General features: G+C 40.8%; 2 protein-coding genes across 3 annotated transcripts in view; one reads left to right on the top strand and one right to left on the bottom strand.

Annotated features, from left to right (window-relative positions):
• fanca (FA complementation group A) overlaps positions 1–947 on the top strand; it is a 28,751-nt gene extending 27,804 nt beyond the window's left edge. For both annotated transcript variants that reach the window (XM_087844120.1, XM_087844119.1), the window contains exon 42: positions 20–947. In XM_087844120.1, coding sequence (XP_087700246.1) covers positions 20–112 — 93 coding nt within the window. In that variant the 3' untranslated portion in view covers positions 113–947. The remainder of the gene's footprint in view (positions 1–19) is intronic.
• On the bottom strand, positions 168–12,658 carry znf276 (zinc finger protein 276). Its single transcript, XM_087844121.1, has 12 exons — positions 12,239–12,658; positions 10,043–10,339; positions 9,440–9,755; positions 9,298–9,344; positions 8,791–9,213; positions 5,579–5,660; positions 5,413–5,493; positions 4,832–4,951; positions 3,926–4,001; positions 3,329–3,446; positions 2,218–2,317; positions 168–1,511 (listed from the first exon to the last, which is right to left on the bottom strand). The coding sequence occupies exons 2-12, from the start codon at positions 10,296–10,298 to the stop codon at positions 1,244–1,246; spliced, it is 1,887 nt and encodes a 628-aa protein (XP_087700247.1). The 5' UTR covers positions 10,299–10,339; positions 12,239–12,658; the 3' UTR covers positions 168–1,243.
• Between the last annotated feature and the right edge of the window lie 9,271 nt (positions 12,659–21,929).

Below are 21,929 nucleotides of genomic sequence, written 5' to 3'. Positions count from 1 at the left end.
TGTGGTTTTCTCGGTCCAGCTGGAATCCTTGAGTGCAGAACTGGACCCGGAGCTGGCAGCGGCGCTGTCTGTGCAGCTCGAGCCTTCCAGCCCAGAGATGGACTTCCTCTAATCGAGATCTCTCCACGCTAATATTCCAACCCTCCCTCCAACAGAAACACGTTGAAACACTGCACTGTTCAGACTCGGCTTTGTAAAAAGAAAACCTGTTTTATTCACACTGGGGTTTTTTTTTCTTCTTTTTTTTAACACATTACACGCTTTCTTACACACATGTACATCTGAAGCCCTTTCAATGCTACAATTCAAAAGAAGACTTTGATTTGTAATAACTTAATAAAAGCAGTGAGCCGATAAGAAAACTTCCTGGAATTGCAGCACATACAGATGCTTTACTTGGATCAGGCAAAGAGTAGGTCTCAGTATTACAGCTGCATTTAAGCCGGTTACACAGTCAGTAATGTGAATGTCAGATATTAAATGAAGGTATTCAAGATTAACAACACGGTGGTCTTAACAGCTGATTACTCACAAAGCCTACAAAATCAGTTATTGTCTGACTCTGAGCAGCAGTGCAAAACATCTGATTTAACTTACTGTAAAATTTTATTTTAGTTCATATTCTAATATTTCTGTGAGAAGGTCAGCTTCAGTAACACCCATCATGACTGAGCTGTATTTTAGTTGGAGTCTGATCTACTTGGCAGCATCTTTTTCAGTATTTGTAATTTTTGGTTGTTTTATCTATCAAGAGTCAGCGTGATGAGTGCGTTGAGCTCTCAGGGCCACCGTACTGTTATCCTCAGATTTCACAGAGTCATAATTGTACTAACTTTTAATATGATATATTGTGAACCTGCTGCTGCTGCTGTTTCACAATAAAAGCAAATAAACAATCCGTTTTATTCTGGAGACAGTTACAGGAAGCAATGTGTTTGTTGCAGAAGATGGACGATTTGTCCTTTTGGCCTCTCAGTTAGAGAATACCAGGTGATCAATATAATTCATGAATTGTTATATTAATTGCACAATGTACAGAAACATTGCTTTGACACTGAACTCTTACCTAATGTCTTTTCTGCTGTGTCGTCAACAAATCGGCTGAAAAGTCTTAAGTGTGAAGGAACACTGGATGAACTCAACTGCTGATGCTAAAATGAAACTCCGTGCTACATTGCTGTTTTGTTTCTGGGTCCTGTGCCACAGTTCAAGTATCTCTGCCTTGAATCAAGACTTCCTTCTGTCATCTGTCTTGCTCTTGCTGAACCACCTCCCCGGTCAGCGTGATGGTGTGTAGGTCCGGGTATGTCTGCTGCTGCCCGCTGCCCCTCTGAGCCTCAGCCTGTGTCAGCGGGTGCACCATGGACATGTGCACGTTCAGGTTGTGGGCCTTCTCGAAACGCTTGCTGCACATCAAGCACTCGAACTCCAGGTCGGCCTCGGCTTTGTGTTTGGTCATGTGGTATTTCAGTGATGCTCGCTGGCGACACTGGAAGCCACAAACCTCACATCTGATAGGAGGAAAAAACAAAAGCATTTATAATTTCTCCTGACTGGGATTCTGGCTTTTAAACTGGGAAACATGGGTTAGTTTCATTCCTCTCACTCTCTCAAAAAAAGTGAATTTCTGTTTGTCCTCTTATCAGTTCACTTATGGAGTTCCTCAGGGCTCAGTTCTTGTGCCACTATTTTTCTCTATTTTATTTTGACTTTTCAAAGTCTCGTTTCAAAGATTTATTTCCGTTACAGAAGACGACTTTGGTCTCTAGGCTCCGAGATCATCACTTTCTATACATATTCTGCATATAAAATTGTAGTGACTAAACATTTGAAATACTGTTAAATACAGTTCCAGAAAAACGATGATGAGGCCCGTTTTCTGATATCAGTCAAAAAGTGTGTTTACTGATCTTGTTGTTCTATCGATGTTTTCCAAATCCCTGAATTTGACCTGAGGAGGAGAAATAAATAGGCTGACTTGACTATCAAACTCTTGATCCCAGTATGACCGTCTGTCAGCAGGATGCACCGGAGCAAGATGATCTCCCAACTTGGAGATACATAAATCTATGTGCATACATTTGATGGTATATATGACTTGTTCAGTTGAAAGCATATTCTGTGGTTCTGTGATGAAAACAGGAAGCAATTAAAGGTTTATAAAATCAATCTGAAGCCACCAAAAGAGTTTGACGGCTCATGAGCTACAGGACTTACTGTAGTGGCTTGGCCCCTGAATGCCTCATCTGGTGAACTGATAGGTGTTTTCTTTGTTTGAAGGTTTGACCGCACTGGTCACAAATGTAATTCCTCTCCTCTGGAAGCACACAGACACGACGAGCATGAGCCACAAATTCAGACATTAAAGTAAGGTAAAAAAACATCTTTATAAACATTAATTTATGCAATGCTAACAATAAATGCTTAGAAATGGAAATGACTGATTTAGGCTACGTTCACACTGCAGGCAAAAGCGCATCAAATCCGATTTTTTTGACCCTATGCGACCCATATCCGATCATGGTGTGACAGTGTGAACGGCACAAATCCCATATTTTCAAATCCGATCTGGGTCACTTTCGTATGTGGTACTGAATCCGATACATATCCGATGTTTCAGAAAGTGACTGCTGTTTGAACGGTCAAGTCGCATTAAATCCGTCTTTTACGTCACTGACACAAGACAGACACCAATTATCAGCGCCCGATAAGACATTGTGAACGCTTCCTGGGCATCCCGTGTAGATGTCAGTGAAACTGTTGGGAAGACAACGTTGGAGAAACGTGAACATTTTATTTGTACTGTATAATCTGCAGATTCTGACAGAAATCTGCAACTATCCTTTGAAGCACCGCTCCTCTAAAACAGCAATAAGGATCATTATTAGGTTATTTACATTATTATGTAAATAACAAAATAACTTCCGAAGTCCGAAGTCTTTATATTAACGGCCATCAGGCAAACAATACTGTTTGCTCTGGGTCTAAACAGAGCGCGTTGTGTGTGACGTCTTCTTTTGCACATGCGGGCCGCTTTGAGCGTTCACACTAGAGCGCGTTTGCTGTCGCATTTTATTCGTAGCGTGAACGAGCAGACAAAAAAATCAGATTTGATCAAAAAATCGGAATTGAGCATTAAGACCTGCAGTGTGAACGTAGCCTTTGTAACATCAGTACTGCGTTCCACGTGTCTGAGGAAACTTTTAGATTCGTGTATCATTCTTCAGAAACAGCCTAAATGTGAAAAGCATGCATAAAAACAGCTATAAAGAATTATTTCTCACTCAAAGCTGGAAAGCCAGAAAGTCAGTCAAACCTGACATCTCACCTGTGTGGATGAGCTTGACATGCCGCTGCAGGTAGCGGTCGATCATGAAAACCTTGTTGCAGCCAGGGTGAGGGCACGGTCGCTCCCTCACCTCCTCGTGATGTTCCTTGATGTGTTTCTAAAAAGTCAGCAAACAGCAACACAATCAGTCGTATATACAGATGAAGGCAAAGCACGTGTGCTCTCATTCATTTTAACTGCTTTCAGTCAAGGACAATTCATTTTAAATGGAAATAACTCATTATTATTCTTTGTTGTTGTTTTAACATTAGAGAATGTTCATCTCTGATACTATTACCAATCTGCAACAATCAATCCCATCTGTTATTATTTCATTCATACATATTTAATTCATTTCACTTTATAGTTAGCAGTAAACAGACCTCTGACAGCGCTATGTTCAGGAATTGTTTCACCTTGCTGAAAACAGTTAACCAATATTTAATAAAGAAACATTTCTCCAGTCACCTGAGACCGCTATCCCAAGTTTTTAAAGAAAAGCAAGCCACGATTATTCATACAGGAGATCAAAACTAGTGCACGGAAACATGCGCAACTGAAGGTGGCTTCATTTAACAGTGAACAGTGAATTCTGACCTTGAGTCCATCGGGAGCTCTGTAGACAGCCGTACAACCCTGATATGGACACTTGTAGATGTTGGGGAGCTCCTCCCTTTGAAAAAGAAACACACAGATTGTTAATCTGCATTTCTTCTAAAAATAAACTGACTAATGTTAACTTAAGCAAAGAATAAACTACACCCAAGCTGAAAATGACCTTAACCCTTTAAGACCTACCATAGAACCAAGTCCACCAGAGCTTATATTATATTTTTACATGCTGTGGAGCCATTTTTGGGAGTATTTCAAGTTGCTATACATCAATACAACCATTATAGCCCAAATTGTAATAATATGTCTGCATTAAGTGCATAGTAATTAAATAAATTGCAAAAACGTGCAATAAACTACAAAAAAATTTAAAATCGTTTTTGCTTTTTTAACATATATTTCTAGTTAGAGAGATTTAAGAGGCTTATCCCTCAAAACTGTAAATACAAAAAAGTTGCACAAAATAGTTTCCCACCACAGGAAATTTATTTTGAGTGTCTTCATAGTTTTATTTTTGAAATACACCAATTTTTATATACTGCAGGAAAAACGAAAATAAATATTATAGTGCAAAAGTTCGCGCTGATGGACGTAGGAAGTGTTACAAACAGCTGATCGGATCGACAAAGCGTGTTTCTGGAATATTATGTTTGTGTTCCTGTAAGCGCTTTTTATGCAGTTTTTGCAAAGCTTTATGTGGAAGGAAACTGTGACCGAGGACAAGCTGATGGCATAAGATGTAAGTACAACTCCTCAGGTTTCATATGCAAAAAACATTATTGTGCTAGCTTACGCGGTTGCAGAGCTACCGGGATTTAAGAATAGTTACGCAAAACAGAGCGTGCCCGCTCTGACCGGCTTTAAAGGGTTAATGGAAGCTGCATCACGTACCCCTTAGGTTTGAACTTATTCTTCCAGCCTGGCTTGGGTCCAGGCTTCTTTCTGATTTTGGGCTCCTCTGGGGCCTTTGAGCTTTTTCTTCTCTTGTTTGGGACGTTGACCCTGTGGGCTCTAGAAGGATGAGAGAAAGACATGGAACATATTCTGTAACTGCACAGATGCTCACTGTCTCATCCAAAGAGCAAATTAACAGCTCAACCAGGAAACATGAGCCTGTTGCCCTGATGTTTGTGCACAGCTGAGGTTCATTATAGAGCAGCTGTGTGGTAACAGGCACAGGCTTCTAATTTTTACTGTAGTAAAGGTTTTTTCTTTCTTTTACCCTTTATTGTCAGAGTGTAACTGTGACTGTGGCCAGTCAGCAAACCTTTTAAAGACTTGTGATTCTTTACATGCTGCTTTTATATCAATGGAGACCCATACTTAGAGGCTTCATAATAACAGCCTGCACAGCTGCTGACTGGCAAGACTTAACACTAAACTAATCAAATCTACATCGGTCGTTATTGTGTTACATTCACAGGCCGATCTACACTACTTCACCATAGCAGGTCTTTTCTATTTGCACCCACCTCTTCTCCGAGTATGGCTCAAACTCCTCATCAGACAGCCCTCCTTTTCTACCCTCATCAAACTCATCTTCAGAGATGACCCTGGACACACACAAACACAACATTTAAAACATTTCAATTTCTAATAATTGACAAACCACCAGTAAATATGAACTGTGGGACCGACCTGTCAGAAAGATCACTGCCAGCAGTTCTGTCCTCCAGCTGACCCGGAGCAGGAGACAAGGCCTCCTCGTGACCTGTGTAATCTGAAGGAGAGAGGAGGAGAAGAAAATGTTAATCTGAGCAATGATGAGGTCTTAACGCGGGTTTCAGTATGTGCAGAAGAAGAAAAAGGTATTTTCTATATTTCAGCTGGAATGTCTGTGCACATCAGTCTCGAGTCTCCAAAAATGAATACACATCTTTAATAGTTTATCTTCCTGGAAACACTCGTGATATTTAGACACGCTGATGTGAATCAATCATATATTTTTATTTGATGAAAATAAAAAATATGAACTTTTAAGTGCAGATGGTCTGCAAGATCTTCAACAGCATCCCGAGGGAGACTGGGGACACTGAGTCCAAATGCGCCTCGAGGCAACTGTTGGTATGATTTGGTGCTATATAAATTAAATAAATTTGAATTGAATGGACCATGTTCAGCCGTTGCACTCAGCTGCGGCTGCAAGGTGGTTGGTGCCTGTTGTGGTGGTAATCCCCGAACCAACTGGTGGACACCAGAGGCGAAGGGAGCCATGAGGCTGAAGAAGGAGTCCTATCAGGCTTGGTTAGCTTGTGGGACATGTACCGACAGGCCAGGCGGAACACAGCTCGAGCAGTGGATGAAGGAAAACTTTGAGTGTGGGAGTGGTTCAGCGAGGCCGTGGAAAAAGACTTTTGGACAGCCTCGAAGAGATTCTGGTGAACCGTCAGGCGACTCAGGAGGGGAAAGCATCATCATCATCATCAACTTTATTTATAAAGCACTTTAAAACAACCACAGCTGACACAAAGTGCTGTACATTGGAACTGTAAAATAAAATTACATAAGATATAAGTAAAAACCAAATAAAAGAAGAGTGAAATCACTAAATAACTACTTCAATTAAAAGAGAAACTAAGTCTCGCTGAGGTTAAAAGCCAAGGAATAAAAGTGTGTTTTAAGACGTGTTTTAAAAGTGGACAGTGAAGGGGCCTCTCTAACGTGCATGGGCAAATTATTCCATAATTTTGGAGCCACAATAGAGAAGGCCCTGTCCCCTCTGAGCTTCCTCCTGGATCTCGGTACCTCCAGGAGCAGCTGGTCAGCTGACCTGAGAGACCGACAGGGTATGTGGGGATGAAGAAGCTCAGAGAGGTAAGGCGGGGCAAGACTGTGGAGGCATTTAAAAACAAACATAAAAACAAACAAACAAAGCAGTGCTCTACCTGCGCTGTGTATAGTGCTGGTGGAGCGCTGCTGACTTTGACTGAGAACATTGTCGAGTGCTAGAAGGAATACTTCTAGGAACTCCTTAATCCCACCGGCAAGTCTTCCATGGAGGAAGCAGAGTCTGGTGACAAGGGGGACGACTCACCTATCTCTGAGGGCGAGGTCACTGAGGGAGTTAAAAAAAACTCCTGACCGGGCTGGTGGTCCCCAGTTTTAAGAAGGGGGACCGGAGGTTGTGTTCCAACTACAGTGGGGCAAAAAAGTATTTAGTCAGCCACCGATTGTGCAAGTTCCCCCACTTAAAATGATGACAGAGGTCAGTAATTTGCACCAGAGGTACACTTCAACTGTGAGAGACAGAATGTGAAAAAAAAATCCATGAATTCACATGGTAGGATTTGTAAAGAATTTATTCGTAAATCAGGGTGGAAAATAAGTATTTGGTCAATAACAAAAATACAACTCAATACTTTGTAACATAACCTTTGTTGGCAATAACAGAGGTCAAACGTTTACTATAGGTCTTTACCAGGTTTGCACACACAGTAGCTGGTATTTTGGCCCATTCCTCCATGCAGATCTTCTCAAGAGCAGTGATGTTTTGGGGCTGTCGCCGAGCAACACGGACTTTCAACTCCCGCCACAGATTTTCTATGGGGTTGAGGTCTGGAGACTGGCTAGGCCACTCCAGGACTTTCAAATGCTTCTTACGGAGCCACTCCTTTGTTGCCCGGGCGGTGTGTTTTGGATCATTGTCATGTTGGAAGACCCAGCCTCGTTTCATCTTCAAAGTTCTCACTGATGGAAGGAGGTTTTGGCTCAAAATCTCACGATACTTGGCCCCATTCATTCTGTCCTTAACACGGATCAGTCGTCCTGTCCCCTTGGCAGAAAAACAGCCCCATAGCATGATGTTTCCACCCCCATGCTTCACAGTAGGTATGGTGTTCTTGGGATGCAACTCAGTATTCTTCTTCCTCCAAACACGACGAGTTGAGTTTATACCAAAAAGTTCTACTTTGGTTTCATCTGACCACATGACATTCTCCCAATCCTCTGCTGTATCATCCATGTGCTCTCTGGCAAACTTCAGACGGGCCTGGACATGCACTGGCTTCAGCAGCGGAACACGTCTGGCACTGCGGGATTTGATTCCCTGCCGTTGTAGTGTGTTACTGATGGTGACCTTTGTTACTTTGGTCCCAGCTCTCTGCAGGTCATTCACCAGGTCCCCCCGTGTGGTTCTGGGTTGCCATTCATACAGGTAACGAGTGGGGGACAGAAAAGCTTCTTACAGAAGACGTTACAGGTCTGTGAGAGCCAGGGATTTTCCTTGTTTGAGGTGACCAAATACTTATTTTCCACCCTGATTTACGAATAAATTCTTTACAAATCCTACCATGTGAATTCATGGATTTTTTTTTCACATTCTGTCTCTCACAGTTGAAGTGTACCTCTGGTGCAAATTACTGACCTCTGTCATCATTTTAAGTGGGGGAACTTGCACAATCGGTGGCTGACTAAATACTTTTTTGCCCCACTGTATAGGGGGATCATACTCCTCAGCCTCTTCAGCCTTGTGGTGAAGAGAGAGCTGAATGTAAAAACGAAGCTCGATCTACGTCCCACCCTCACCTATGGTCACGAGCTGTGGGTAGTGACCGAAAGAATGAGATTGCGGATACAAGCAGCAGAAATGAGCTTCCCCTGAAGGGTGACTGGCATCTCCCTTAGATCGGGTGAGAAGTTCAGCCATCCGGGAGGTGCTCAGAGTAAAGCTGCTGCTCCTACACATCGAAAGGAGGTGGCTGCCCATCACTGAGCACAGTGATTATCTGATTGTTGGGGTTTTATCTCTGATCTTGTGCGAGTCTTTTATTGTACAACATAAAACATCTTGAAACAACTGAAGAGGGCTGATACACCGGTAGTCCCAGTGTTATGACTGTAAGCATTCCCACCTTCGTTGTCGCCCGTCCAGTCATCAGGCGCCGAGCTCTGCGTCTGAGCCGTTGCTGCAGGTGGACTGCGCTGAACCACAGTACTAGTACTTCTCGACGAGGTCATTCCGTTCCCGCCGGATTGCTCCTCTTCGTCTTCCTCGCCGTCTTGTTCTTGTTCCTCCTCCTCTGACATCGCTCCATCACCCCTCCCACTCCCTAATGCTCTGTCGCTCGAGCACTGGTTGGAGGTAGTGCTGCGGTGAGTGTCCATGATGTATCTGTGACCATCGACGCAGCCCCAAACAGCCTTAATGGCGCCCAGGCACTGGCCCTCCAGCACCTCCTTCAGGTCGGGGCAGGAGCGGCAGGCCTCTCCGTGGTGATGAGCCCAGGACACCAGACTGTGGAGGCACTTTGTGTCTGAGGTAAAGGATGAGGGGGCTGAAGAAAACAGAAGAGCCTGTTAGAACAGTTCAACTTATGGAACTTCAGCAAGATGGAGCGAGGAAGTAATGTTTTACTTACTTGATGAGCAATGGTTTACAGAGGACTCTGGACCCTTTGCATTCTTCCTGAAACAGACACAAACACTTCCCCATGTTTTTCTGCAGTAAAAACACTTTACAGTCACCCTCAGGGAGATATATTTGTTTTTTTATTGACTCACTGATTTTTCAGGTTCTCCTTCCCCACAGGCGGGAGATTGACTCTCTGCAGAAACCGGATCAGGATGCTTTGGCACTTGTAAAACTTTGCATGGCATTTCTTGCAAATAAATTCCGACAGCCGAGGGTCACGGTCCACCTGGACCCCGACCAGCCTTTGGAAGTCTGCGTGGAACAGAAGCGGTGACTGGGCCACGGCGTCTGACTCCTCGTCTACAATACTGAGGGAATCCCGAGGCCATTTGTGGAAGGCGTGCCGCAAGCTGCGCGGAGAAAACTTCCCGTGACAAAGCCGGCAGACGGCAGCAGAGAGTCTACCTGAGGGGGCATCACAACTTGATTTCATCTTACAGTGCTCCAATAATGCAATTTACTAGTGTCCACATTAACAGAGAAATATATAGAATACTCTGTTTTACTTGGTTTGTGCCAAACACACAGGATCGACCTCTGGTTAGAGGCCCGTAACATTGTTTTTTCTGCACTCGATGTCAGCACTGGCTTTGCTAAGTTAAATAGTTTGAGAATCACATGACAAATATCCAACAACAGCTTACACTAACATCAACTTTGTGTGTTTAAAACGTGCGTAGTGAGCCACTAACCTGAAGATCTGGACTTAGTCTCTGGATGTTTCTGGGCGTCTTCAACTGTCGTCACATTGAAGTCTGCACCGGTGGTCTTTTCTGTTGCACAGTCATTCAGGTAGAAACTGTCTGCGTTTACGGCGGCAGTCTTCCGAGGTCGCCCTCTGTTTCCAGGTGACCTCCTCTCACTGGGGACGTCCACTGGCATCGGCGTCCTGCTGAGCTTTTGCGGCGTCTCAGAAGACCTTGTATGTCTACTTTTCTTCTTCATCATTTATTGTTATTTTTGTCAGCAGCTGATTTCGTGAAGGCTGCCTGTGTCAGTGTAATAAACAATAAAATATTTAAAATATTTAGCATTTCTGAGTTTTAGTTCCATTTAAACACAACCACAGATACATATCAGGGGTTTTTTGTGCATATTTTGTGCTCACCAAAGAATTTTGGCTTTTTCTAAAAAAGCAAAATCATCAGGATTGTGATAGAAATATTTAACCCATTTCCTATTTTTAATGAGATTTTATTTACTAAAGATGAAATTACATTTTGTTATGGCCAACAACAGAAAAATTAATACGTTCTGTCAAGTAAGGTACCGCAGACTATTTACTTTAACTACAAATTGATCAATCCTGTTTATTATGTTGCTCCAAAGTTTCATTTAGAACCAGAACCAGTTGTAAAATGTAAACACTTATGAAATGTTGCCATCATTCAAACAAGGAGGAAGGAGGAAGGAGGCAGGAAGCGTGGATCAACGTGTACATACACTCACCAAGCACTTTATTATTTTATTATTATTAAGTACACCATGTTAGTAGCTGGTTGGACCTCTTTGTCCTTCAGTTGCCATAATTCTTCTTGCTATAGATTCAACAAGGTGCTGGAAACTTTACTCAGAGATTTTGGTTCATACTGACATGCAACCATCACACAGTTGCTGCAGACTGTTGGCTACATACCCATCATGTGAATCTACTGTTCCACCACGTCCCAAAAGTACTCTGTGACTGTGGATGTAATTTTAGTCCAGTTCAAGAAACTAGTTTGAGATCGTTTGAGCTTTGTGACATGGTGCATTATCCTATTAGAAGCAGGCATCAGAAGATGCACTATGGTCATAAAGAAATGGACATGGTCAGCAGAAATACTCAGGTAGGCTGTGGTATTTCAGTGATATTCAGCTGCTATTAAGGGGCACAAAGAGTGCCAAGAAAATATCTCCTACACCTTTACGCCATCACCAGCAGCCTGAACTTTTGATACAAAGTAGGACAGAGCCATTTCATGTTTTTCTATGTCAAATTCAGACCAGGAAATGTTTTTTCACTCCTCTGTTGTCCAGTTCTAGTGAGCCTGTACAAATTGTAGCCTCTTCTGCTGCTATAGCCCATCTGCTTCAACGTTCAGAGATGCTTTTCTGCATACTTTGGCTGTAGCGAGTGGGTGTTTGAGTTACTATCAGCCTGAAGCAGTCTGGCCAATCTCTTCTGACATCTGACATAAGGTGTTTTCACCTGGAGAACTGCTGTTCACTTAATATTTTCACTTTTTTGAACCCTTCTCTGTAAACTTTAGCAATGGTTCTGTGGAAAAATCCAACAATTTCTGAAATACTCAGACCAGCCGATCTGCCGCCAACAGCCATGTCACTGATGCTCAGTTTGAACGTCCTCTTGGCCATGTCTACATGCCTAAGTGTACTATGTTGCTGCCACGTGATTGGCTGATTACATATCTGTCAACGACCAGCTATACCTAATGAAGTGGTCGGTGAGTCCATGGGGCAGAACGAGGTTTTTTCCCTCATAAAAAAAACAGCTTTATAATAAATACAACATTTTTTAACCTCATTTAATATTCTCCGAAACCTTCGTTTTACTTTAAAGAACATAATCAGTCCATCTGTGCATTTAATCTTTTTTTCTAAGAAATCTTTAACATTGATGACACAGGAACTCCCTCCATGGATAAAGTTAACAGGACACTAATGCCAATCAAGCCGTAGCACCTTTGATTTAAGCCTCCGATAAAACAAAAACCGTGACAATGGTCCCGGATATTGTTTTTACACTCCAACATGATTTTGTTTACAGATTAATTCAACTAGCGTTAGCTGGTTAGCATGAGTGAGCCTGCTACATTTGTTAGCTGACGTGTTAAAACACAACACACGTGACATAATAATTACAGCACTCGTCGTGGAGGGCCTACCGTGACTGTGCACAGATCCTAGCACTTGGAAAACATGCTGTTCTTAACGTGCAAGAAGGTTTTCATTAGCCGGGAAAACAAACTGTGTGCTTTGTAGCTGCTCCCAGATGTAAACATTAGAACCCGGAAGCGCTACCGGAACAAAACACAGAGTGGTGATACCCGAGAGCGCCACCTGCCGTCCACAGAGAAGAGTCCGGAGGTAGAAGTCTACATCTTTTTTTTTAAGAAAAAAATATATTTTGTCTGTTTCTTTTTTCGCCTCAAAAGTTAAAACAATTTTCCAGAAATTGTGGCTCAGTTTCTCAAAACAAAAATTGCTTTTTCAAAACTCCACACACAAAACTTCACACACAGACTCACTGCCAAAATGAAAAACAGCACTCAAAACATGTTTTCACATCAGTACACACGGCTGTTATACCGTTTACAAGACTTCCACGTCAGAGTAAAAATGTAACTGACCCCTGAACCTAATAACTGCTTGTGTCACCCTTGGAAACAAGAACTGCAGTCAAGTGTTTGCAATAACTAGCAACGAGTCTTTCACATCACTGTGGAGGACTTTTGGTCAACTCCTCTTTGCATAATTATTTTAATTCAGCCACATTAGGGGGTTTTCAAGCATGAACAGCACTCACTTCCAACTGGTGCCTGTTTAAGGTCTCTCTAAGTAAGACGATCACATAAAAAATTGTGAAATAGAGTGGTCTTCATTCTCAAATATACACTAGGAAAGACTCTGCATGAAACAAAGACAGTGCCAGAGCCCAATAGGACGGCAGTGACTCTGTGATAGACATTAAGTCCGCTTTAAAGCTGCCCAGGCTGTCTGCAATCACATATTTTAAAATGGCAAGGAAGCCTCATCCTGATAGTCTATTGTATATAATTGTATTGTTTCCAGAGGTGGTAAGTAACAAAGCACAAATATTTTGGTACTGTACTTAAGTACAATTTTCAGATATCTGTTCTTTACTTGAGTAGGGTTTTTTTTTTTACTACTTTTTACTTGTACTCCCTGCATTTTTAAACAAATATCTGTACTTTCTACTCTTTACATTTTCAAAACAGGCATGTAAACGTTTGATTTAACGCATTTGGGGGGAGATACTATTTCCTCATTGCGAGCATCCAAACTTTAAACCGATTTGAGCCTGAACAGAAACACATAAAAGACAGTCCTGTTCATTTATTAATCACCAGAGGATGTGGCATAAAAAGAGATGACGTGTGTACCAAACTCAGGGGTTAAAAGTGTGAAGGTGCTTTTTGTTGTTGTTGTTGTTGTTGTTGCCACAACACTTAGTTCTACTGAATAAATAAATAAATATTACATAAATAAATAAAGAGAGTGATTTTTTTAAGCGTTAAGATAAGATAAGATAAGATAACCTTTATTAGTCCCACACGTGGGAAATTTGTTTTGTCACAGCAGGAAGTGGACAGTGCAAAGTTATGAAGCAAAAATTAGAATACAATAAGAATAAATACAGTACACAACTGTACAGAATAGAATAAAATAAAATACTATATACAGTAGAATAAAATAGAATAAAATATACAATAAGATAAGAATAGAATACAAATGCTGTATACAACTGAGTAAAAATACAACGATGCCAGAAAAGATTATTGCACTTAGTGTTATTGCACATTTGTGGATGTGTGTTAGGTCTTTCAAATGAACGTTTCTATCAGTGACAGCAACACACAAACTGCTTGTGTGGCGTTTGTCTCACAGTGTGTTGCTGGCTAAAGGTCCAGCTGCTCTGTTTAACAGGGAGAGAGAAAAAAGAGCTAAAGTCACTCAGAGATGGAGAAAGATAAAGAAGACAGGATGGGAGAGAAAGAAGAGAGCTTAGCTTTCAAGGTAAGGACTGCTCAATGGGGTTTAATAAACTGGTAATTTAAAGTCTTTATGTTTTAAATCAGATATTGGCTCTGTAGGAAACAGAAAATAAAGATTTTTTTTCTTCTGGTTCAAGCTGAGGATAAGTAGAATTAAAAATAGCCTAAAGTTTGTATTCCCATCTATTTTATCTATCTATCCTAATCTATTTTATTTTATCATTATGTTAATATAGCACAAAGTTCAGCCAATCCTCCAAAGAGCAACTTTTTACTTTCTTACTTTTAGTACATTTGAGAGCCTGTACTTTTTTGCTTTTACTCGAGTAAAGACGTTGAATCAGTACTTCAGCTTTTACTGAAGAACTTTTTACTAATAGCATTTGTACTTCCACTTAAGTACAGGATGTCTGCACTTTTGCCAACTCTGGTTATTTCTCTTCATTGGCTCCCTGTTAAATCCAGAATCAAATTTAAAGTCTTTCTCACATATAAGCTTGAATAATCAGCTCATCTTATGTCACAGACCTCAGAGGACCTTATCACTCCAGCAGAACACTTTGGTCTCAGACTGCGGGGTTAGTTGTGGTCCCTAGGGTTTTTAACTGTTTTTTTTTTAGCTTTTATTTTCCAGCTTTCAGGCCCCTCTTCTGTGGAAGCAGCTCCCAGTTTGGATTCAGGAGACAGACACTATCTCTACCTTTAAGATTAAGCTTAAAAGTTTCCTTTTTGACAAAACATATAGTTAGGGCTGCATCAGGTGACCCTGAATCCTTCCTTAGTTGTGCTGCAATAGTTGTAGGCTGCTGGGGGATTCCCATGATGCACTGTGTCTTTATACACCACTCTGCATTTAATTATTTGTTAATACTTATCTCTGACTTTCTCTTTTCAAACTACTTTCTCAAAACCTCCGACTCGTCAGACAAAACCTCATGATTGCATGGGAACAGTTTTATCAGCAATAAAAACCACACAGTGTCTTCAGATCACATACACAACCAGTCAAGATAATAACTCCACTGAGCATCCGTTTCACACCACAGCGAGTGATGTACCAAAACACGAGTATCGTGTAAAGATTCAAGATTATGGTAGCATTGTACTTCCCTCATTTACAGGTGATACGTGCTGTATATAGCTCCAGTCTTAGACTTCACATTCTCTCATCCTGCTTGGTTTTGAGACGCATAAGTCAAGGAAACATTATAGTAAACAATGAATTATGTAGATTACTTTTATAAGTAAAGTATAAGTAAAATTATGGTCTTCTGCTTTCTTTCATTTGGGTTGTTACAGTTTTATCACAGAGAATCAAATTTCATTATGATTATTAGAAGTGATTTATTGTGCTAGATCTCACTCCTCCTCATCTTTCCTCCCATTCTTGGTATCAAACCTTCAGCTCACTGGAACTCGCCGGTCGCTTTATTAGCAATCAGTGTGAACGATTTTGAGTTGTCGCGTTCACGGAATGACAACAGAGCTGTAGTCGTGTTGTGTTTCCTGTTGTTACCAATGAGTGAGAATTTGTTTGGAGCTTTTTGAAAAGAATTTAAATAAGAATTGAAAATTGATTGAACTAGATGACAACAATTTAAGGTTTTGCCAAAAGAGTGATTGATTCAGGAAGTTTTGGAGAATCAGAGTTTGTGTTTTAGCAATACAAAAAAAATAAATAAAAAAATGCTGAACACACAGGACGAGAAAACGTGTGAAGCTGCCCTCTTTCATAAGCATCATCATCATCATCATTATAGTTTATTTATATAGCACTTTAAAAACACACAAGGCTGACCAAAGTGCTGAACAATAGAAACATAACAGATACCATAAGAATAATAAATACGATAAAATAATAAACATAGCGAAAACAATAAAATACAAGTCAGTCAACCACTGAGTCAAAAGCCAGTGAATAAAAATGCGTTTTCAATCTGGATTTAAAAACCAGCGCTGATGTCGATTGCCTAATGTGAAGAGGAAGATTATTCCAAAGCTTAGGAGCCACAATAGAGAACGCTCGGTCAAATAAGCAAACTGCAGTATGAGACATAGACCTTGTGTATATGTAAATATATCTCTGAAGGTACTCCTTTGCCACCGCAATCTAGAATCTTTAGTGTATATTGATGTTTCTATGCATTCATTTCCTGCACATTTTTGGAGATGACGACGTGTGAAGCTGGAAAGGCTTGAGTTACATGTCCCGACTCTGTTTTTGTAACCAGTGCTGAGCTCTGGTATTATCCTGACGTTTTATGAGTGCAATCTGATAACATGCGGTTCTCAGCACTGATAAAATTGTTTTGATGTGATTGTGCGGTGTAGCCATGAGACTCAGAGGTGAATGTAGTTTGTGTTCAAAGTGTAAAAGAATTCATATTTAGTTTAGTCTTGCACTCAAAAAAATAATTCATTTTTATCTTGCCACGTATATTCCATCTAAACAAATCATGTTATGTTAATCTATCTTGACTGTGTTGTTTCAACACAATATATGTTTGTAGGTTTAACATAATATTAACATTAACATTCAATTAATTTGACTTTTATTCAATCAACATGTTTGCACCAAGTTAGTCTAATTAAATTTAGTTAAATTCATGTTATATTGTGCAAACACTTCGGCACATCAAAAGTCAGTCTTGTTACATGCACTAGTAAAATATTTGTTTGTTACACCAATCTTGTTGGCAGAACAAATGTAACTTATGTCTGTAGTACATGTTTTATTCATACTACATAATGTCCAACAAAAAATGCAACGGATTTACAGCAACTTCCAATCCACCCATCTTCTTATCTAGGCTGTGGAAGTGATAGGGCAAGAGGGACAGGTTGCCAGTCTATCATATAGAGACAAACAACCATTTGCACTTTAACACCTTTGGGTAATTTAGAATCACCAGTTACCCGTACGACTGCATGACTTTTAACTGTGGAGGAAGCCAGAGTACGCAGAGGGAAGCCACTGCAAACTTGGCCAGATTGTGGATTTGAACCCCGGACCTTCTTGCTCCGAGGCAACAACGCAAACCACCATGGCATTAATCTGGCAATACAGACTTAACAAAAGTAGGAAAGCTATGCTTGATGATGCTTTATGTTTTTGATGAGTTAAACCATAATAAATAGTAACAACATACTATTTGTATGGTTGTCTGCCTCTTGTAACCCCAGTGATTTTCCTGTGGTTTGACAGCTAATGTGATCTTGTGAATTTCGTGAGTTGACTCAAAAAAATGAAATTGGGTGGTTGCTACATGCACAAGATCCAAACTTGTAATTTGAGCTAAATAATTCCATGTTTCTATCATGTAGCATCTGTCAGCCTGTATCACGTCATCTTGTTGAGATGACATGATACAATCTAGTAAGAGCGGTTAGTTGCCTGGATCCAGCCACTCTTACTAGATGGTATCATGTCATCTCAACAAGAAGAAATTAAGTTGCTGAATTTCATGCAGATGCCACAAGATTTAATTACGGTCACCATAGAAACATGGAATTATTTAGTTCAAATTACAAGTTTGGATTTTGTGCATGTAGCAACCACCCAATTTCATTTTTCTTTGAGTGATTTGGTCACATTATAAGAAGTGGGTAGCTTCTGAGAAAATAAACAGGCCTTAGCAAGTGTGAAAAAGTGTAAAGAACTTGAGGAAATAAGAATGAAGTCACCTAAAAGTGATCTTGTACGTCACTGAAATACAATGTTGTGTTGTTTTGTTTAACATAGAACATGTTTTTTCATGTGTTTTTATCTATTATCATACACACACACACACACACACACACACAAAACTAAATAAAAAACTAAATCAAGGTGACAGAATGATCATGAAGAAAGGGTTGCAGATGCATGCACGGAAGTGATTTGGATGCACACTTGCTCCTTTACACCACTGAACACAGATAAGATCTTGTGTGCATGAAGTTACAATTACGTCACTTCACCACACACACATCTTCATTAAAATGGGGGAATGACTCATGACAAACATGTTTTTGTGGTTTTGTTTGTGCATTTATAATGCAATAGTCATTATACAGTCTAAAGCACCTCCATATCTTATCTTTATCTTTGAATACTGGTTTTTACAGTAATATAAAGAATAAACAACACATACAGTCAAAACTATTCCTTTAGCGAACAGTCAAACTGACTAGAATGTGAGTATCCAAATGTGAGGAACAATACTGAAGACCAGTGTTGGGGAGTAACGGAATACATGTACCGCCGTTACGTATTTAAAATACAAAATATGAGTAACTGTATTCCGTTACAGTTACCGTTTAAAAGGTGGTATTTAGAATACAGTTACTTTGTTGAAATAAATGGATTACACGGTGGTACTTCCCTGTTTCATATTGTGGCGGGTCAGGACTGTTTGGGTTTTGTTTGACAGCTACGTTCTGTTGTTCCAGGCGGCAGTGTTACGGTTGCCATGGTTACAGGGTGACGCTCTCTCTCTGCGTGTTTCCTGGGTGAGAGAGGCCTTTCTGTTGTTGTTGTGCTAAGCTAATAGGCAGAATGCTACAGGCATAGCTCTAAAGAATGTAGCATCATGGGCAGTGTAGTCCGTGCTGCAGGGAGAATGGACTGCCATACCCGTTATGTGTCTGTGAGCGTGAGGAGGGAGAAAAAGGAAAAGTAGGAGCTGTCATCGAGCAAAAACGGGAGCTGGAAGCATGTAAATATAATAATAACCACTGCAGCCAAGAAGAGAGCCTGACGAGCCCAGTTGTAAGTAAGCTATTAAGACTCGACTGTACACCGTGTTCGTGTTTTCCTCCAAAAACAATAAGTTCCGTTGGAGCAGCCTTTCAACGCCTCTCTGTCTCTAGCAAGAAAACTTGACCCAGACAACAAAGTAAAGCTAGTTTTCGGCTACGAGCCCGACACAGAACCCACCGTATTAGCCAGAGGTCCCTTTACTACGGTTCGGAGCCGCGGACCTTCAGTAACAGTAATAAATCACAGCAATAGTACATTCATGTAGTTGTAAACAGCATGATAATATATTAAGTAATCCAAAGTATTCAGAATACGTTACTCTCATCGAGTAACGTAACGGAATACGTTACAGAATACATTTCGGGGCATGTATTCTGTATTCTGTAATGGAATACATTTTAAAAGTAACCTTCCCAACACTGCTGAAGACTACACGTGAGGCTGAAATGAAAAGAAAATATTCAGCTGTGGAAATCAGCAAAAATGTATGAACGACTATATAGAGTTCTATAAACAGTGTAAACTGTATGTAAACAGATAGACATGTGCTTTCTGTAAGATGCTGTGTTCCTGTAGACCAGAGGTGTCCAACTCCAGGCCTCGACCTGTCCTACAGGTTTTAGACGTGTGCTTGATCCAACACAGCTGATTTAAACGGCTAAATGACCTCCTCAGCATATCCTGAAGTTCTCCAGAGGCCTGGTAATGAACTAATCATTTGATTCAGGTGTATTGACCCAGGGTGAGATCTAAACCCTGCAGGACACCGGCCCTCGAGGCCTGGAGTTGGACACCCCTGCTGTAGACTGACTCATCATTGTTAGTAATCAGTCCACGACTGTTGTGTCATCTCCATCTAATGGAGTTTTTCACATGGACGGTTTCGTGGTTGAAGACAGCATACAGGCGAGGGAACAGCATACATCCATGGGGAATGCCAATGTTCAGGGTGACAGTGTGTGCTTTGCAAACATGACACTCAGGGGACATTTCACGTGGACCAGAGTCATCCTTTCACTATGGCCAAAGTGAGTGAAACTGGCCTGTGGTCATTTAGACTACTCACATGTTTCTGCTCAGGTATGGGCTCAGTGGTTTTGGATTTGAGGCAGGAAGGCATGATTGCTTCAGTCAGGCTGAGGTTGAAGATTTCCCTGAATACCTCAGCTAGCTGGTCTGCACATGCCTCAAGTACACGTTCTGGGACACTGTCAGGCCCTGATGCTTTCCAGTTTGTGACTCCACGCAGTGCACTCCTCATCTTGCTTCTGTTCGGTCTCAGCTCCAGGTGATCCGGCTCCAACAGAGCCGTGTTTCTAGTGCCAGTGTTAAAACGAGCAAAGAACACGGTTAAGGTCCTCGGCCTGCGTGTAATTTGTTGTTGCAGTGCTGCATTATTTTTATCTGTGTGAACCTCCAAGTATCTGCTTCCCCAGATCATCACTAACACATGGTCACACTGGTCAGAAACGCCTCTTGGGTTGATGCTCTTCTACAGGCGTGTCTGGCTCTCCTTCTTTGACAGTGGTGGGAGACATAGTAAACATTCCAGTGGACTACCTCTGCAACCTGAATGAGCTCTTTTCCGGGGAATTAAGCACCCAATTAAAAGAAAAGGTTGCATAAGTCATCAAGATGCACAGCACCATGTAAGTTAGTACTTCATTATTTAGATACTTTTTAAATGAAACCGATGACAAAATGAAAGATGAATAATTTATGACCCACAGAAAACTAAAGAAAGAAGTGAGTAAACAGATTTGTACTTATTTTTTCCGTCTGCATGTTTATCAGAATCCACACAGGAAAAGATCTGCTGCAAACAAACTTTCCCGTGGGCTCAGGAGCTCTATCAGCGCTACAAAACTGAAGGCAGCTGCTAGCCACCATGAAGATACATGTCTATTAACCCATAACAACTTAATATACTATTAGTACATAATTGTTATAAAATATATTATTGTGTACATCAGTCTTGCGTTTTCTTCCTGACCCTTGTGCTGCTGTAACAAACGAATTTCCCCAATGTGGTATTAATAACATCTATATCAGTCTTTGTGTTAAAGCTCTTTTACTACATAATAATTTGATAAGCTGCTGTCTGGTTTTAGAATCTCAAAGGTGTGAAGATTTGTTTGTTGTCAGTTATTGGTTATGAGCATGCCTGTGTCAGGGACAGTTACGTTTCATTAGATTTATTTTCACTAAAGGAGACTCCTTACACTGAGGGGTTTATGTCCAGTTCTTTTATGTATGATGTGACTTTTTCTCCTGCCTAATATGTTTTTATTTTCTTATAACACACATTTAAACACAGCCAAGTTCTTCCTAATGGTCAGAAAATACAAAAGTCTGAGGTAACTAGTAAACATATCTGTTTAAATAAAAGACTTTATGGCAGGCTTCATGCACAGTGATTTCTATTTTTTTTTTTTTTTTACATATCCATCATTTTCAAACATCTGGATGTTTGAAACTCCACCAGTCCCCCAGCCTGACCTAAATAATCACTTTCCTGATGAGTTTATGGGCTCAATCACTTTTTTGGGACATACTGAATAAAACTTTAAAAGTATTTTCTATATTTTATTCATTCTAAGTCCAAAGAAGAATTACCCAGGGTATGCTCAGTGACCATGCAGTCAGCTCCACCTTTTCTTAAGTCGTTTGGTTTCAGAAAACCAAGATGACGACTTTGGAAACACTGACTTCAAGGCTTCCAAAACAAGACTTCACACAACGGGGAACAATGTCAGGGTATGAACTGCACATCATCCTCTGATTCTGGACTGTATTTTATGAATATGTTAATGACATACAGTGAAGAGGTCCAGTATTGTGCAGAGATGAGACCACCGATTGGCTCCAGCTGCCTGTCAGAACAAGCCATTCAGGCTTGTTATGAGGGGGAAACTCCACAGAGGCCCAAACTGTGTTATATACCAAGCTATAAATAAGCTTTTTAATGCTGTAAAGTAATGAGTCTGTGGGGATTAGCTGCCTTTTTGGAAGCCGCCTCATGTGTTGCTGAAAGTAACTGTAACTGCTTTAGGCTAGCCACTTATCAATCAAAAGGTAGTTACACCCTAAAGCTTGTTA

This window comes from Neolamprologus brichardi, chromosome 7 (assembly GCF_056152115.1).
Source record: "Neolamprologus brichardi isolate AB-2024 chromosome 7, ASM5615211v1, whole genome shotgun sequence".
Taxonomy (NCBI): Eukaryota; Metazoa; Chordata; class Actinopteri; order Cichliformes; family Cichlidae; genus Neolamprologus; species Neolamprologus brichardi.
Note: the sequence above shows the minus strand (reverse complement) of the source record. Positions and strands in the feature narration are given on the sequence as shown.